Raw genomic sequence first — 19,075 nt, forward strand, 5'->3', positions numbered from 1 at the left:
TTTATTGCTCAGACATCAACATACAACTTGTGGATAGATGGATGTCCTCCAATTGGAAGGTCATTGGTTTGATCCCAAGCACCTACGGTCAACATGTCAATGTGTCCCGAGCAGGTTGCCTCTTATATGACAGCCTCTGCCTCTTTATAATTGGGTGTTAATGGGTTAATGCTGACTTGTATATCTAAATGGCTTTGAGGGGTCGTAAAGACTATAAAAGCGCTATTTAAATGCAGGACATTTTCCATTTACCATGATATTCTGACCATATCAATGCAGAATACAAATGTTATATGCCCTTTATGGACTACACCATTTACTTCAAGTTTATTATAGAATGACAAGTTGTTTTTTTCCATAATCCTGCTGACAGACTAAGCTTAAACCATTACCTCATTGGTGGTTGAATAAAAAAGACCCAAGTCATAACGGTTTTGGTCTTAAGCTAGGTAATAGGTTGGAATATTTAAATTTGACTCTTCATGGTTCTTGCCAAATGATGAATCGGCCAAAATAGAGGTTAGTGGAAACGTGCTATTGAATAATGTAGCCCAAATTAAATAAATAAATGTCAAGGTTACTAAGCTAATTCATTTAAACTAGAATTGGTTGATGGACTTTTTGCCTTACAAATAATGATGTCTCTCATTTAGCTGTCCTATGTGCCTGAAGCAGTCAGATCCAGACAACAAATGTAAGGTTTTGGAACCGTGTAATCCAATGAAGGACCTGGAGAGCAGGGCAAATGTTGTCCTCACCTCCTGACAGGCTGTGCAAATATACAATAACGATGTGGAGCAGGCAATTACGAGAGGAACTCATTCAGTAAATAACACTTTAGCTGCATCTCATTAACAGAGAAACAAACCACAAATAATGAACAACATTACTTTACTCAACATTTACCTCCAGGGATTTAAGCATGCCATATTCCATTTCAGATTTCATAATGGAAAAAGTTTAGATGTGATGGTAAATGAAACTGTTATTTTCGGGAGCTTTAAATGCATCTCAAGTCTTGGTAAAATTGGAACACATCAACTGATGGCAATTTGATAGAAACATTAAATAAACTTCACATCTTATTTATGAATGCATAATCAGAATTTCTCCATTGGGTTTTCACATGTACAAATGTGTCTTTGTTGATCTGTGAAGCTTACTGTCCCAACTTCTTTCCAAACAACGACCAACAATTGTTCCAATGGGCTGTTTTTACATCAATCAATCAATCAATCAATCAATCAATCAATGTTTATTTATATAGCCCAATATCACAAATGTTACATTTGTCTCAGTGGACTTCACAGTTTGTACAGAATATCAGTATGACAATACGACACCCTCTGTCCTTACACCCTCACATTGTACAAGGAAAAACTTCCAAAGAAACCCCACAGTTTAAAGGGGAAAATGGGAGAAACCTCAGGGAGAGCAACAGAGGAGGGATCCCTCTCCCAGGACGGACAGACGTGCGTAAATCGAAGAGATAATACATTTACAACATAGGTAGACCAAATGTTTGGAAATGCATGTGTCTATAATAAGAAGATGAATCCACGAGGATGTCAACAATCCTGTGGGAGCCATCAGGGAAGTAGTATGATGAGAGTCAGGCAGGACCGCAGAGACAGGTTCAGCCACGACTCGAAGTCCAGGACTCAGATCCAGGACACAGGATCCAGGACTCAGGATCCAGGACTCCGGATCCAGGACTCAGGATGCAGGATCCAGGACTCAGGACCACAGCAACAGGATCAGCCACGACTCAGTATCCCGGCATAGATAGACACCAAAAAGACATTTGGGGGAAGCTGGGTTATTCGGAACATGAGAGTACACAGGTACAGACAGACAGAAGAGGTAAGGTGTCCCCCGACACTCTAAGCCTATAGCAGCAAATCTAGGGGCTAAATCTAATCACACATTTAGGGAGAATATCTCCTGAACTTCTCCACTCAGTCCACCAAGACATGAGCAGTTGTGTAGAAGTCCAAGGCAAGGCACGGGCCGGCGCATCTCGGTCAAAGTAATCCCTAGCCATCTGAACTTTGACCCTAGGAGATAGAGGACAGAGGTGGAGAGGCACAACATGTCTATGTATATTCACTCCCTTAGGATAGGTTGAGGGAAAGGGGTAGCAAGTAAGAAGTAAGGAACAGAGGTGGAGAGGCGCAACGTGTCTACGTACATGCACTCCCTTAGGATAGGTTGAGGGAAAGGGGTAGCAAGTAAGAAGTAAGGAAACCCCAACATGAAAGCCCAACCCTAGCCCTAACAACTTCGGATTCAGACAAAGGTCCAGTTATAGACACTTCAAGTAGTTGTTGGTTCCCACTACTTTTTATTTCATATGTCCAGTGGCACTCTTTTCCAAAATGCAATGGAGACTAAGTCAAAATACTGAATCTGTAACATGGACCAGAGAACACTGGAAGATCACTAAAAGCTAAAAGTACATGCATACATATAAGCATGCTTTTCATTCATCCCTAGTTTCTGGGAAATTATGCATGCAAATTCATCATGTATTTATGAGGCTTGTGGAGAGATTGTTTTATTTCCGTACAAATAATTCACTACCATCAAAATGTGTTATTACTGTAAATGTCTCATGAGTCCTCAGGGAATCAAATAACCTTAACTGGCCTATATGAACCTACTGATGGCGCATTTCCACCACACGGTCGGCCTCGGCCACACTCGGTACGGCACGGTACGGCTTGGCCGCGTTGGGCCTTAACAGGGCCGACTCACTTCATGCTGCGCTTCCATTACAGTTTAGGAACTGGGGTAGTTACTATAGTAACGCAGTGTAGGCGGAGCCGTGACGTCATCTTCAACGAGAACCCCAGAAAAACAACACAGCCGTTAGCTGTTAACACTCAGAGCTCACAGCTCCTTATATATGTTCAGAAACTCGACAAAAGTTAAACAAGTACACACCACAGACTGCCTGTGTCATGGTGAATACAGTCGCTGCTTTATTTATGTCTGTATAGGCCGTTGTTGTGAGTGTGGACGGTCGGAGCATATACTGCGTTAGCTTAGCCAATCTCCATCTAGAAAACACGCATTTTAAAAGGTTTTTCCCCTGCCGTCTGTCTGCAAACTTGCCAAAGCATTAATTCATGGTTTTTACTAACCGGTATCAGTATGTTGTTACTTCGGCATCATTTTGAAACGTGTATTACAATTAAATCACGGTCAAATATGTCCATCTTGTTGTAGTTGTAGCCCCCTTGCCAGCGATCCTCTCTCTAGTTTAGCATACTCAGCCCGACTCAGCCCTGTTTGTTGGCCCCGATAGAACCACAATTTTGTCGGGCCAGAAAAGAGGTGAAAAAGTGGCCCCAGGCCGGGCCGGGCCGTAACTAGGCCTAGTGGAAGCGCAACCAAAAACGGGCACGGCACGACACGGCACGCTTAAAGCGCGCTCCGCGCCATGGTGGAAATGCGCCATTAGCTTGGCTAAAACAGGACCACTTGGGCTACATTAACAAATATAAGAAGAATTTAAAGAATCAAATCTCGGAGGAATCCATTTAAAAAAAATATCTTCATGGTAATGGGATAGTCATGTCAAAATAAAGTACGTCGCACTTTGGCCTCAAGGCTTTGTATCAATTTTACAGTAATATTTTTGCGCTCCAATAAAGGCACTTTGAAGATAGATTGCCTTGGAGTTTTCTTTGCTATTTTTGTGTCTACTCCTACCAAAAAAAAATGTGGTGTTAAACTGAAAAGGAAAGATGAAATCAAACTAAATGAAATAAAAATAAATATAGAAAAAGTATTGTAACAATACTTCCTGATCATGAGGATTCTTTTTTTTCAGTGTTCAGAATTCAACTTATTTCCAGCTTTTCACATAGAATTTCAATTGGTTTAAGGGTGCATACATAAACACTTTCATTAAAATGGAAAATGTAATAATGTTAAAAATAATTAATTTAATTTAAAAAATGGCATAAAAGAAACAAATATAAAATATAAGTATATACAAAAAATACTATAAAAAAAGAAAAGCAAGCAGTTTATCTGAATTAAAAATAGAAGAGCTGTGCAGTTTTAAAAGTGATATTATTATGCTTAAATTAGGAATATTATCAGAGGAATGTTCAATGGTTTATTATATATATTCACACAATTTTTTATCTGTTTATTGCAGTGTATCGGTGGCCCAGGAGAGATTCAGATCATGCAGATGTATTGCCATCATTACGTTTTCTACATTTGAGCATCAGTGTATTGTCTGACTGACACATCAGAGAGTGTCTCATGACAGACAGTGAGATTACGCTGCATTCCATTTGCATTCCATCTGTGCATCCCATAGCTGTGTTTCCACATGGCTGCAGATGGAGGATGGCGGGAGAGTGGGGGAGTGTGGAGTGAGACACTCCTCTGCTGGAGAACAGGTCTCACTGCAGGCATGTGATGGCTTTGTTACCTAATCAGAATCAGAATCAAGTTAATTGCCAGGTACGTTTACACATACAATACATTTGCTGTGGTGTCTGGTGGTACAAACATATACAATCTAAGAAAATAGATTGCAATAGTAGGTCAAAAATATAACGATATTATGAATTAACCCGGGGACAGATAATCCACCAATCACATTACTGCGGCTCATTCACTGTACAGGGCTGTTAGTTAAAGTGGACCTATCATGCTATATTTAAATGATATATTGTAGGGCCATACCTATATAAGGTATGTTAAGGAATAATTCTTCTAGATATCTAACTTTTGCTCTGTGACGTTTTATGATCTACTCTGACGTCTGTTATCTCCTTTAAGGAAAGGCATTGGTGCCATATGTGTTGTTGTCACCAGTTTGTGACCGGTCAACTTGTCTGGCACGAATGGTAATTGTTGTGAGAACGCTGAGGCACTTCCTTATCGGTGTTTGTGGACTCTAAGATGTGAAATCTTTGAGGCCATGAGTGTCGGACGCAGGTGGCTCAGTGTTCCCAGCTGTTTAGTCTACTCCTTCAGAGATGTTGATTCTCTGTGAACCAGTTAAAAGGTCTAACATAGAGAGAGGCTCTTCAGAATTGACGTGGCAACTCTACCGTGAAGTCGGAACCTCTGACTCTTTAATTTGTGATGTGAATCCTCCGGCCGAATACTCTGAATAAACCCATCAGTGTTTGACATCAAAGCTCCAACTCCCACCGTGTCTCCTTCCTGAGTCGGTGACTCCATGCATTGCTACACAGAAGTTTCGTCCACAAGGTATATTTATACGTTTCTGTTTTCAAAATACCAAACAGATCATGCATTTTAGCCATGCCTCATTTCGCTCTATGTGCTGTTTGCTGTCTACGGGTCTGATTCTGTGAGCTGCAGCTGACCACGCCCCCCTGCAGGAGAGGGGAGACGTGCTCTGATCAAGTCAAGAGGGGGAGAAAAAAATATCTCCGTCCTCCATGTTTTATTTATATATACAGTCTATGGTTTTATTATATTATTATAGGCCTATAGAGTCGTTATTCATTAATATTAAATAAATAACAAAGAAGACCTTTGACCGGCACTTTTCTAATTTTGTCCGGAAGATTTAAACTTTAACGGACATCTTGACCGGCGAAAGAAACTGAAACTGAAACTCTGCCGCACGGTCCCCTCGTTCCTTGGAAGAGGCGGAGAGGTGGGTGTTTGTCATCTGCTGGTGGACTAACCGGAGAGAATTACAGTGCTTGCCTCGACAGGGAGGGATTGCATTGAATTAAAGCAGCGGGAGCAAACGCTTGCCTCGGGGAGGGAGAAAAAAAGCCACAGCGGAGAATAAACAGAAGGGTAACCATGGTAACTATGGGCGGGAAGTCTTCTTCGCTGCTTTTGTGGCAGACTACAGCGCCACTTACAGGCCTGGCATATGTACTACAGCGTCTCCAGCGCTTTCGAGCGGCAATGGCCGGCCGTGGCCCAACCCCACATTCCCCTGATAGGTGGAGAGTTGGCCCAATAGCCGTAGCGCCACTTCTGTGACGACATAGAAGTGTTCAAATCTGGATCAGTCTGTATCAGATCCGTTGCAGCCCCTTTTTTAGAGATTTGGGTATGGAGGAAAATAGAGAGGGTTGTGTTTTCTGACACTTGGTGAGTTCCCTGGAACACCGGGGACACATATTCATGTATAAAAGACGTACAAAAGTGCATTTTGCATGATAGGTCCCCTTTAAGGGAAAATAAATCCTTTCAAGAGTTCATTTCTTATTTAGTCGGTAATATATTTATAGTAGAAAGTAAAAGAACTGAAGTATTGACTGTATTTTTTATAAAAGAAGAACCGAAATTTGTCAGATTATGTTCTGAAATTCTTCAAATAATTAAGATTTACAGATCAATGAATGTGATCTAATGAATATTATTTGACAATGTAAATCAAAACATGCAAATATAAATTGATATTTTATTACATAGAGATTAAAGAAAACATTTAGAAAATTGAACTACATTTTAGATCCCTGAAATAAATACAAATGATTTCACGCCATCTTATAAATGCAACATTCAGGAACTATTAACATCGTATTTGAAGAGAAAAAATTAATTCTAATATGGAAAATGTGTGTTCCACTGAGAACAGCTAATAATACCTGTTTACTTTCTGCTGAATTGGACTTTGAATATACAAACACAGTGTGTCATTGTAAACAAACAGGAGAGGTTGGGCGAAGAAAATTGGTCTGGTACTTTTCGTTCCAGGCAGAAGGGTGCAACACGGGCTTTTTGAAAAGAGAGAGCACCTTGGAGCTGCGCTGACTGAGTGTGGAGGCACACACAGCTGCATTATGACTGAGTGCCTGCCGGGGTCAAGTCAGTGCACAGGCTGATAGTTTGTATTCATCTCAGTGTTCCCACCGTGGGGATTCATCAATGGGATGATTGAAAGCTGATCATCTCTGCAGCTTTCTTTAGAAAGCTGAACTCAGAAATCAAACACACAAACATCAGTGCTCCAGTGCAAAATGCAAATGAATCGGAAGTGTCTCAAAAAAACGTAGTGAAAGAGAGGATATTATTCTATGCTGGAGAAAGTGTGGACGGAAATGATTGAATTACTGAATTGTTTTAAATATATATTAGGTGAATATATCATATTACAATGTGCACATTTGAACTACAATTGTTATATTTATTGGATTTTGTTTTCTATTTTTATATCTTTTATTTGACATTTTACTTTAACTTCTTATTAAAGTATTGTTTTGTTCATATCTATATATCTTTATGTTTTTATCTGATATAATTTACTTTATTCTATTTTATTTTATTTTATCTCTTTATGGACATTTCAATTTAACTTCTTATGTTTGTATAATTATATTTCTTTTAATGTATCTTTTTATTGCACATTCTTACTTTGACCTCTCTGTTAACATAAATATGTATATTATATATATTTTTGTATTCCTTTATTGTACATTCTTAATTAAACTTTTTATGTTTAAATAAATATCTTTGTTTTATTTGATGTTATCTTTTAATTGCACATTCTTAATTAAACTTATTATGTTTAAATAAATATTTTTCTTTATGTTTTTTCCGTTTATTCTTAAATGGAGCAACTGTTACAAAACCCAATTCTCCCAAAGAAAAATAAAGTATTTTGGTTCTGATTAAAAGTAACAATAAAATAACAATATCCAACTGCGTATAAGAAATGTACTTATTAGTCTGAGGAGTTTCTGTTGTAAAACGCCAAAGTTTCATTTCTGCAGGTTTCCTTTGCCAACATTATAAACGTGAGATGACTGCTGCAAGCAAAATTGAACTAATACGGGATAAAAATAGGACTTTCAGTTAGTAGCAACAGTACAGTAGGTTACAATTTCAAATATAATGCTATACATTCTGAAAGAAACGACATGTATGACCCTGCTGGGAAACAAGCATTATGTATTATTTCCTTTAATCCTTAGATCAAAGTGTTATTCAATCACGTTAAGTGTTAGGTTGCCAACTGTGTTCTATTGTTGTATTATTTCATTATTGATTAAAATAGTCAGAAGTAAACTGATGATTTATTCAATACAGGACAAAACAATTGTCTCTGCAGCCTTATGCATGATTCTATCAAAAGGCAGAAACAGAAAACATGCCCAGCACTCGGTCACAGGTGCTGGACAGGAAATCATTTCACTTGCAGGTCCTTCATCAGCCTGACACAAGTGGCTGTTATTATTGCAACCAACTTTAAACGATGTCCTAAGAACCATTTTTCATTTGCATTCTTTTTTAAAGGATTTGAAGATATTGTTCTGGTACGAAAAAAACGAAGTTAGGAAGTTTTTTGTAATGTGTTTTATTTGTATTCTTAAAAAACATTGTAAAAATTCAACATGAAACAGAAAAATAAATATGGTTAAAAACACATATTGAAATACTGGTTGAGGGTGGCCTTATTTATTGCTTGCCGTGTAGTATATGACCACAGAGACAAATTACTTACTGAACGAATGATTCATCAATCGTGTGATCTTTCTTATAAATGCCACTGCTGTTTTGATTTAGTAATATCTAAATGCCAAAGCTTTATTTATAATGAAGCCAGTTAAAATAGTTCCAAATAATGTAAACATGCAATTGTGTATAAAATGTTTTCCTCTCTTAATACATATAATTCATTACATTAGATGTTACTTGTTAGACCCTTTTATCCAAAGCGACTTACATACTCAATACTGTGGACTATCCCCACAGGAGCAATTTGGGGATAAGTGTCTTGCCCAGGGACACAACGACATGCTGACTGCAGTGGGGTTTGAACCTGTGACCCCCTGATCCGAATACCTACTGACAACCCACTATGCCACACGCCTCCCATTCACAGTTCAAGAGCATAATTATGTGCAGAGTGCACACGAATGCATGCAAAGATGCACACCTTTTCACTACACTAGATATAAACAGTGTAAGTGTGTTATGTGTGGATATAATTAGCTATTCCTCTCTGCAGTGGCGTAAACAGCGTCTTCTTAAATCCCTGGTTAAGCCTACTAATCCATAATCCCACTGGCTCCTTTAGTCTATGTGCAAGGCCTGTCCAACAACACACAGGTCCGGGTGTGATGCAGAGCGTAGTGTAGTTCTTAGGTTTGATTGGCTCCCCCATTGTTCTTCATATCTGGTTAGTTCATCGTCCAGCCTATAAAAATGAATGGAGAATGTTGTCAATAGCAATTAGGGAGGTGGCCAAAGTGAGTTTGTGTCACTTATAAACAGAAAGGGTGCATGACTGGGATTAGCTTGTGAAATGCCTGAAGTCAGTGAGTCACTGTGTTATGTAACGTGGTGTGAAACTCATTAAAATGAGACACTGCTGGATCTCCTTAAAATAAGACACTTTCACTTTTATACATTTTGTTGACAAAATCGTTCTTGATATACTCAAAATGTACAATAATGCATTATTGACAGACATGGAAACTGCAAAATCAGTAGTGTAAAGAATGAAATACGGGGACATATCTCTTTTATCCTTGTTGTATAGTCTTTACATTTGAAGAGCATGTCATACTTCTGTCTAAATTAAGTACAGCGAAACTGTCCAATGTACTCTTCATATGTTATGTGCATAAAGCTAAAGATAACTTCCACCAGCCTCTTGATCGGCATCAAAAGTTCATGTCATTACAATTACATGTGAACTCTGTACATCAGAAATGTTTGAGGTAACTCAGCAATGTAACAGTGAGCTAGTGAAATCAACACTTTACCATAAAAAAAGTAAAATAAAACCACTACAAAAGATTGAATGAGAAGTTATATTTAAGGATTTAGAAAGTGTAACATATAAACATAAACACTTACCCCTGTGAGTTTAATGATGGCTCACTCCCACAAGTCTCAGCCACCAAGATGCCTGGGAATCTTGGTGGCTGATTCAGACTTGGCCTTCGGTCCGAATGGCTACGTCGGATAAAGGATCGAGGTCCTTGAGCAGACACAGGAAACCTCCCACGATTCTCAAAAGAACGTGAGAGAAAAGAAACCCTTGTAGAGGTCCACGCTTGAGGGGGATGAGGAACTGGACAAGGCTGGGCCTCAAACAGGGATGGGGATGAAGGGCCGAAGACTGAACGTGCATTACTGAGCATCCGACTACTAGTTAAATCTTCACTGCTGTTCTCCCTTGACCATCTTTGTACTTTTGGCGAAGCTGGTGGAGAAGGTGCTTTGAAAGGGTAGGAGGAGGATGAATTTGATTTTAAAAAGTTCTGCTTTGTTACAGGAGGGCTGGAAAGTCTTCCCTGTGATGATGGTGGTGTATAGAGTTTCCTGTTTACAGGTGGGCTTGCTGAAGAAGGTGGAGTAGGTTGTCTTTTGACGTTATGGGGACTGGGAAGTCTTCGATGTACACTGCTTGTTGCAGAAGGTGTGGAGGGTAACATTCGCCCCCTAGACAAGGGTGGTGTTGCTGGTTGTTGGTTCCTTACCACTGTGTAAGGAGGCACTGTAGTGTTAGATTCAGGCACTGAAAGGTTGCCTCCATCTTGTATGTCGGCTGTTTCTTCTTGACTGGAAGATAGGTTTGTTGCTACATAATTTTTTGACAATCCTTTTGAGTCTGAAGAGTTTCTTAGGTGTACGATCTTCTTCTCTTGCTGGTACAAGGAATCATTTTCCTTTCCCGGGTCTGCTTCCATTTGGACATCTGGCTGGCTGAACTTTGACAAAGTAGATGCATCGGGTTGATCTGGTCTATCAACTGAAATTACCTTGGAAGTTTGTGGAAGCCCTCCTTTACTTGGCAGCACTGACTGAACAGAGGCCCTCAGTCGTTGGGATACTGGAACCCTTTTTAATAGAGGTGACTTTCCGACTTTTGTAGCGCATTCATCTGATACACCAGATGAAAGACTCTGGGCATGTTCAAAGGAATTGTCCATTAATACTTCCAGTGGAGGTGGAGGAAGGCTATCCAGATCTAAATAATTGTTTTTCTCAAATGACCTGGAATCAGGTCTACAGCTGGTTATTCCGGTGCTCAGCACGGCTTCTACATTCCCTAAACCCGGTAACACAGGAACGCCACACTTCCTTACTCCTATGAGAGGCCCAAGACTTTTAGAAACTTCTAGATCCTCTATTCCTTGACTGAAGGTATCAATCAGTCTTTTCACTGACTTCCTGCCTCTGTAGAGGCCTGAAGGTGGCCGTGGTGATGCAGGAGGGCTAGGGGGTGGGGTGGCTTTTATAGGACCCTTAGATGTTTTCTTGTCCTTCAGTTTATCATCTTCCACCACACTTGCTGCCTCCAGTTTTTTACTGTTGCGCCTTGTAAGGACTGCTTTGTCATCAATTAGTTGGGAATTGCTGTTCTTTTGTAGTGAGGGATGTTTGCGATTTTTTGCTGGAGATTGTGCTGGTGAGGTTCCTTGATTTTGTTTCGGTGGGGCAGTCTTCATGTTTCCTCCTGGCTTGCTTTTACCCATTCTTTGCAACCTCTGATCTAAATCCTTCTGTGTCCTTTCTAGTTCAAGCAGAGTAGGATCTTCCGCTTTGCTCCGCAAGGATTCTTCTGATTGGGAACGTCGCTCTTTAGACACAGGGGTCTTTTTTACCGCTGCCTTCCGAGTAGGTGCTGTGGTTTGAGGCCTCCTCGGAGACCTTTCTTCGTCCGTCCACTGGCGTCTACTGGTTTTTGGGCTGCCAACTACCTTGGTTTTGGCACCAGCATTCTGTGATGGGACAAATTGTATCCTACCACTTATAGCATTTTTCATTCTTAGAGTCATTTCGACATTTTGAGGATTCTCTATTCGCTTTGGGGGTAGACGGCGTGGTTGTAGCTGTTCCCGGTTTAAAGGTGAAGAATTTGATCGCTTTCTAAACCCTACATCTACCATGCAGCTACCTATCTGTTCATCATCATCATCATGATCGTCATCATTGTCGTCATCCTCTCCAAAATCTAAGGAGACTGAACCTAGCAATGAGTCTCTATTGTTATTAGCCATTATGGTACAAGCTGAACCCAGTGAGTTAAGTGATGTGAGGGAAACACTTGGACTTATTTGACTTCCAATCTTTTGCCTGGATGCTTCTTGCCTACTGTTCATGGAGCTGTATTCCATTGGGCTGACAGGAGTCGTTCTATTTGTCCCAGATGACGCACAACTCTCTCGTCTAAGGCGTCTTTCAGATCCAGCAAGGGATTCACTCTCAGCCCCAATACCACTGTCCTCGCTAAAGAGAGCAGAATCCTCTGGCCCAGGCTTGCGCAGAGAGGCCATTTCAATACGAGACAAGACTCGCATTAGCCTGGTCTCTATTGTACGTTTAACTTTTAGTTTCTCCTCTAAAAGCTCTGAGACAGATGCAAAATATTCCACTGCCTCCTCCAAAGCAGACTCCCCAATACCGCCAACAGTCTGGCTTACATTTTGCATTCTCTGTGTGGTGTACTGAAGCAGCTGCTGCAACAAATCCGGTGGGGGCTCAATATTAGCAGAACCAGACTTTGAAGGTGGGGAAGATGACAGGTTTTTTATTTGACTTGGCCAAGAAAGATGCTCTCCATTTTCTTTAAAAACTTGTTCTCCCTCATCTGCCATCTCCTCAAGACCCTGAATTATTTCCTCGTAGCGTAGAGCCATAAAAGCAACCATAGTCTGCACAGAAACCTGAGTTTGGGTTGCTTCTTCCAAAAGTCCTAGTAGAAGATCATATTTGTTTATGCTAGGATTTAAAAAGGCATAAGCAGCTTGGTGAGCTTTTACCAAAGGTTCTGGGAAGTCCACTTTCTGTTCTGTAGGTGGTTTTTCCTTGTCTTTCTTTTTAAGCCCCTTAACACCTCTGGTATTTTTCTTTTGTTTCCTGGCAGGCTTTTTTTCTGCTGCATCCTGCTTGTCAACATTTTTGTCCTTTTTCTGTGAAACTGTGTTGTTGTCCATTCCTTGACTCCCCGCTTTATCCATGTTTACTGCTTCTGGCTCTGTCACATATCTCTTTTTTTGTGGTGTTATACGAGCTTCTTTCTGAAGTACCTGGGTTTGTCCAGCTGCCTTTCTCTCCTTTGTATCCACATCTGTTGAACCATTTGAATAACGCTTCTCTGCATCATCAAAGTGGGAATCTCTGGGGCTTTCTTGAGGTGCAGGGGGAAGCATTCTGCCCTTCCTCATGGGACCCAGAACCCCAAAATGGTTGCCTTTGGATGGTGAGCAGCCCATTTTGGATATCTTCAAATACAAGCCGATTTTTGTGTGTTTGATGAAACACCAACTCCGCACTGAAGTGAATGATGCAAAGAATAGCCAAGGTACTTAGCCACCTGCTGTATCTGACATTTTCAGATGGCTGAGGTTGTCAAGTCCGACAAGATCCCTCTCCACTAGGATGCTACAAAAAATAAATATTGATACTTCCATTTTACAAATCTCTCCCACCTGTCAAATAGGCAAAATAAATCCAGAGCTCGATGGCCATTTTTATAAAAAAATCCATGAAGCGTGCTCTGAAACTCATCCTTCTCTGTCTTACAAAGGACACACAGCTGAACGGATTAGTGGGGCTTTCTGTGAACTCCTCAGCATGCGCATATGTCACGTTATAGCATGTAAAACTCATCTACTGGTAAGACTATAAGCTCATTTGCTTAATTAGAGCTGGCCTCAGGTGGCTTTTTATAGCCTGCAAAACAATATCTCCCTCTTTAGTTCTAGGGCCATGCCAAAATAAATGTGAAAGTGTTTATTTTCAATTGCAGTGATATGCAGGTTTGGTTTGCTTTTAATTTATATATCTAGCATTTGTTGACCAAAACAGCAAGTAATCTAAACTAAAATTAAAAAATTAAAACATATAGTAACATTTCCTTTTGGGCCTTTTTATTTTTAAATCCTGTCACACAAAGGAATTCAAATGAACAGGAAAAAAAGGAACAATTATTAAGAATATGAAAATAATAAAATATGTTTCATTGTCTACATTTTGGTTCTTTCTCACCATGAAATGCATTATCGTTTAAGGATAACAATAAAAATGTGCTTTCTCCATTTGCAGAGGCTGCTAACTTCTATCAGTATATGCTCATTAAACACACATTCAAATCCTTACAATTCCATGGCCTCTCTGTCTCTTCATTCTGTGCAGTAATATATCATTTACTGAAATATGAAACAAATATGATAAAATATAGACCAAACTAATCCAACCAAGTGTCAACTGTTAATTAATCTGAATGATTAACATTTAAATTAGAGAAAGATAAATATTGCGTTTTTCAATACACCATTATTGCAAATTATATTAGTTTGTTATTTTAGTTTTATCTTCAACTGATTTGTGTCTTTATCTCATTCCTGTATTTTGTTTCATGTTCATTCATTTTAAGATGGTTTATGGTTGAGGTAGTTTCGCCATTAATTGACGTAGAAGAAGAAGGAGAGCTACGTGATTGGTTATCATGTCTCCGCGTGCAGGTGTCCTGCTGAACGATTGGCGCGCATCCTGAAGCGCGTTACCAAACTATCATCCTCTCTGGTCACTTTAACAACTGAGGACCAATTTATTTCTCAGTTTAGCTTTTAAACGTTGTTTGTATATTCTCCTGTTCTCGGGGATATTATCTCTTGGCGCTACTCTGTTCTGCCCCGTTGTGTCACTCACACTGTTGTTAACACTGAAATCCGTCGACTTTTGATTAGTTTTCAAGTCAAGCTGACATACATTTATTACTAAACTGCTCCATTCACTGACTCCAAAAGCAATAACCGCGAAGGTAAGGACTTTGATTAGGACATTTTAAGTTGTGTGTTTAACGTTGAGACTGTCTTTGCCAAGGTTATTTTCCCAGAGAAAGTTCAGAAATAAAGTTTAACACGAGCTAAAGTTTGAATTAGCTTCTTTCAAGCTGGAAATTGTTAGCTTTTTTGCTAGGTGGCTGACAGCTAGCTTGATATGTATGGGGTGAACCTCAGGATCTTGGTTAAACCTACGTAATAATCAGTGGTGGAAAAAGTACTCTTGAGTCTTTACTTGAGTGAAAGTACTAATATCACACTTTTAAAAATACTACATTTAAAGTAAAAGTACTGCATCAAGAGTCTTACTAAGTTAAATTAGGAACATGTACTTAAAGTATTACGAGTAAAAGTACTCCTGGCAGGAAAAATACAATATATAATATTTTTATATTTTAAATCAAAAGCAGCCAAATAAATACTAGATTTTCTGTTAACCCACTCATGGCTAGTTACTTAAATATACTGTGATGTTGGATGCTTTAATCTATACCAAATAATCATATTTTGAAAGTTTTATATACATTGCTTATCAAAATCTGAATTTATAAAGTAAGTGGTAAATAAATCTGTCAAATAAATGTAGTGGAGTAAAAGTTACAACATTTGCTTCAAAGATTTGGTAGGTATAAAGTACCATAAACTGATAATACTTTGGTAAAAGTACTTAAAATGTGTACTTTATTACAGGACTTGAAGAAATGTACTTTCTATCACTGCACCTAATACATAAAACATATCATAGAGTAAGCAAATAAAATGACAAACATTAAAGGTAAAACAATGTCACACATGTTAAAATGATGTTAAAGGGTGGATATGTTCAGGTGTAGTCTGTAATGACTGCAAAAGACAACAAGCAGGAACAATATATATACTTATTAAAATAAAGAAAACATTTAAAAACATTATTGTTTAACAGATAGAAGAAACTTTTTTTTGGTTTTTAGCTAAGAACAACTTTCATACTGTTCATTTTCAACCTTGTACCTCTCAGAACACACCATACCACAGATGATCTGAACTAAAACATGATGAAGCACACAAGCCATTGGTGCCAGGCTACTCCATCAGTAACTGTCGGAGTCAAACCCAGCAGTACGAACCCTCTCCAAATCAGAAGAGGACTCCGTCTCAAAAGAACCAACGGCCATGACGGCCAGGGCCCGCCGGGGAAAAGCCAGCCCAGCCAGCGGCGGGATGCCAAAATGGTCATGCCCCCAACTATTGTCATCCAACGGCAGGAAATGGCCTCTTTTTTTAGACTTCTTGGTAAATTAGCAGCCCAAATAAAAAACATATATTATGAATTCAGTGTTTTACTTTTAAACTGGAAATAATTAAGAATTGTAGGCATTTCGTATTGTTTTTTTGTTTCCTTCCCTCCATTTTCAATTTTTTCACTTTTTATATTAAAAAGATTATGTTTTTTTTTTACAGATGACAACGTGATCCATGACTTTCTGTGTATGGACTGTTGCTGTAAAATGGCTGACAAGGTACATTCTCATGTAATTTTTTTTGTAAAAGTGACAAAATATCTGTATAGCTTTAAGAGGCTTACAATTAACTGCCTACAACTTTTCTCCCTAATTCCTCAGTACCTTCTAGCCATGACATTTGTGTACTTCAAACGGGCTCACTTTACCATTCCTGAATACACCAGGAAGAACTTTTTCATTGCACTGTAAGTTTCAAAAGAAAAACCAGCACAATTAGTTCTTTTATCTTGTTATTCTCATATAAAAGTGAACACGCTCATGTGCTCCTTCTCTAGGTATCTTGCCAACACCATGGAGGAGGATGAAGAGGAGAGTAAATATGAGATTTTTCCATGGGCGCTGGGCAAGAACTGGAGGAAGCAGTTTCCTCGCTTCCTCAAGCAGCGAGACAAGCTGTGGGCTCGCGTGGGGTACAGAGCTGCCGTCAGCAGGCGCTGCTGCGAAGAGGTACACCAGTGTAATTGCCTGAGGAGAGTGATAGATGGGCTTTCTCCGGGAATCTTTTAAGGGTCTTGTTTTTGCTGTGCAGTGCAATTTTTATAGCTTTGGTTTAAAGCCAGAAGCTCAATCTCAGTTTTTTCTGATGGAGCTGTATTTATGTTTTTGTGTCTCCCCATCTTTGTCCTTCAGGTGATGGCCATCGTGTCCTCTCACTGTGTGTGGAAGCGCGAGCGGTCAGTGCACCACAGCGGGGCCCAGCGGCAGTACGGGGACCGAGGCCTGACCCGGATCCCCCGCGGGCCCTCCTCCTCCCCGTTCTCCTGTGCCCTCTGTGACCGCAGCGCCAGGTTAGATCCAGGCCCAGGAGCCTCTTCTCCTTTCAGAGCGTCTTCTGCACAGTCCCCAAAGCCCGCCTTATCACACCCATTCACCACGGCTCTGAGTCTGGAGATCACCCCCCCCAGGGCGGCCGGCTCTCGCAGGAAGGCGATGGAGACGAAGATCCAGGCGCAGCATTCCTTCTGCAGCTGTGCGGAGGAGGTTCCCAGTAGGTATTTATTTTCCCAAAAAGCGAAATGAAAAGATAAACTAAAGCTAAGGATCTCGGGAACATTCTCAAATGTAAGAGTTTTCTCCCAAAATAATTGTACATTAAAAATAATTGCTGATTTTATATGTATTATAAGTTATTTAATGGAGCTTATGTATTGCATATCTAGACGAGTAAACCTACAATTTCTCAAATGAATTGTTTTAAGAATGTAAAAAATAAGTGTGTGTGTAAAAAGAGATTACTGGTAACAAATAACTCACACATTTCAATTTACACGAGGGCTTTGGAGGGACACACATTGTGTGTAGATCATACTTGTAGATCAACTGTCTATCAACTAGTTATTCCTGGTGAGTCAACACAGGTGACTTCTCATCCGTCTGCTCTTGTCTCTCTAATTTTGGGAAGAAACTTTACACATGCATGTGGCACTTCATAATTCTAAGGTAATACATACGTGTGTTTTTAAATAATTTATGAACCTAGACTTAAGTAGCTCATACATGTTTCATCAATCATTTTGCTCATGTTTAAAACTTTGTGCAAATCTAGAACATAAGTGGTCTCTGAAAAGAAGTAAGTTAATAAGAATGAACTCATAATATTGCAACAGAAAAGTCAAAATATAGAATAAAGTCTTCATTTAAATAAAAATCGACTCTGGTGAGATGTAGAAAAGCGGCTGTACGCGGCTCTTTATCAGATGTGGAAAACCTAAACTAACTATAAACACATAAATCATATTATTTAAACTTTTCACCCCTGACAAATGAAATGTGAGCGAGCTGGAGAAAGTAACTCACATAGCTTAAGAAAGTAAAACTGGGAAAGATGGTGATTTAGTACATACTGTATATACCATGTTATATTGCTTTAATATTGACTCCTAATACAATTTGAGGTTGATTTTGTTTTAACTTGCATTTCCTACCTTCTCTCTATTAGGAGTTGAGTATTCCTGCGGCTCCACCAACGACACCTCCATGGACTGGATCAGTGAGGAGTAGAGCCTCCGAGCCTCAGCACGCTGACCCTGCGCTTCTGTGTGTTGTTGTCTCTCCTCAATAATACTTTAACAATGAAGTAAAGGTCTAAATACCAAGTGTACCTCTAGTTTGACGAGCTAATGTCATCCCATGGTCACACTCTCATGGAAACATGCAAAAACACTGATGTATGTATTGTAAATATTTGTTAAACCTTCACTGAGCTCTTTATTTACTTATATATTTATTTATTTATGTACTAAAGCACTTTGGGACCACCACTTGTTTATACACAGATGTTAAATTAATTGGCAAAAGGAAAATAAGTGTGACATTTAGGATGAAAGTTAGCCACTGCATTCTGGGATTCTCCCGGCTGTGTTTTTACTATTGTTGTGTGCCGGTTTAATAACCCAACACTGCCTCTTGAGTTCTCAATAAAGGCTTCAATTTGATATTGTCTTTATTACAAACGTATTTTATGCTCTAATGTTCAACATCAACGTCTCTTATAACATTTGTTTAGAAACAATAAAGCTTTTTACCAGTGGTGAGCTCAGTGGCGAATTACAATTTTAAAGGTTGTTTTTCCTCAACAATTCAGATTCAAAAGTACTTTATACTCTACTACACGTTTTAAAAACTATAGTAATGTTGTAGGATCACATTAATTTAGAAAAAAAACAAACATTATTGTATAATATATTGTTGAGTGAGATAATCTTTGTTGATCCCTTGGTGGAATTCCCAAGCTACCCTCCTGTGTATATATAAAGTAATAAGAAGCTCCTCTTACCATTGTGTAAAATTAGTACTTTTACCTTTTGT

The 19,075-nt window shown here is 39.3% G+C and overlaps 2 protein-coding genes across 3 annotated transcripts; one reads left to right on the forward strand and one right to left on the reverse strand.

Annotated features, from left to right (window-relative positions):
• Nucleotides 1-9,039: 9,039 nt before the first annotated feature.
• Nucleotides 9,040-13,193, reverse strand: pcare1 (photoreceptor cilium actin regulator 1). Its single transcript, XM_034135158.1, has 2 exons — nt 9,829-13,193; nt 9,040-9,163 (listed from the first exon to the last, which is right to left on the reverse strand). The coding sequence occupies exons 1-2, from the start codon at nt 13,191-13,193 to the stop codon at nt 9,040-9,042; spliced, it is 3,489 nt and encodes a 1,162-aa protein (XP_033991049.1).
• A 1,308-nt stretch (nt 13,194-14,501) lies between these two features.
• On the forward strand, nt 14,502-18,702 carry spdya (speedy/RINGO cell cycle regulator family member A). 2 transcript variants are annotated; one of them, XM_034135129.1, is made up of 7 exons: nt 14,502-14,743; nt 15,763-16,037; nt 16,206-16,264; nt 16,367-16,452; nt 16,543-16,714; nt 16,898-17,259; nt 18,207-18,702. In XM_034135129.1, the coding sequence occupies exons 2-7, from the start codon at nt 15,797-15,799 to the stop codon at nt 18,211-18,213; spliced, it is 927 nt and encodes a 308-aa protein (XP_033991020.1). In that variant the 5' UTR covers nt 14,502-14,743; nt 15,763-15,796; the 3' UTR covers nt 18,214-18,702. The 2 variants fall into 2 exon arrangements, with proteins under 2 accessions (XP_033991020.1, XP_033991019.1); XM_034135128.1 differs by having other exon boundaries at nt 16,898-17,255.
• The last annotated feature ends 373 nt before the right edge of the window (nt 18,703-19,075 follow it).

The sequence above is a fragment of the Trematomus bernacchii genome, unplaced genomic scaffold (assembly GCF_902827165.1).
Source record: "Trematomus bernacchii unplaced genomic scaffold, fTreBer1.1, whole genome shotgun sequence".
Lineage (NCBI taxonomy): Eukaryota > Metazoa > Chordata > Actinopteri > Perciformes > Nototheniidae > Trematomus > Trematomus bernacchii.

Bases quoted from the DNA above. Each gene is read 5' to 3' on its own strand.
- pcare1 (XM_034135158.1), bottom strand. From the start codon at position 13,193: ATGGGCTGCTCACCATCCAAAGGCAACCATTTTGGGGTTCTGGGTCCC. The intron at 9,164-9,828 runs GTAAGTGTTTAT...TCATTTTTATAG, and splicing joins CCATCATTAAACTCACAGGG to GCTGGACGATGAACTAACCA.
- spdya (XM_034135128.1), top strand. From the start codon at position 15,797: ATGATGAAGCACACAAGCCATTGGTGCCAGGCTACTCCATCAGTAACT. The intron at 16,715-16,897 runs GTACACCAGTGT...TTTGTCCTTCAG, and splicing joins GCAGGCGCTGCTGCGAAGAG to GTGATGGCCATCGTGTCCTC. The intron at 17,256-18,206 runs GTAGGTATTTAT...TCTCTCTATTAG, and splicing joins CTGTGCGGAGGAGGTTCCCA to GAGTTGAGTATTCCTGCGGC.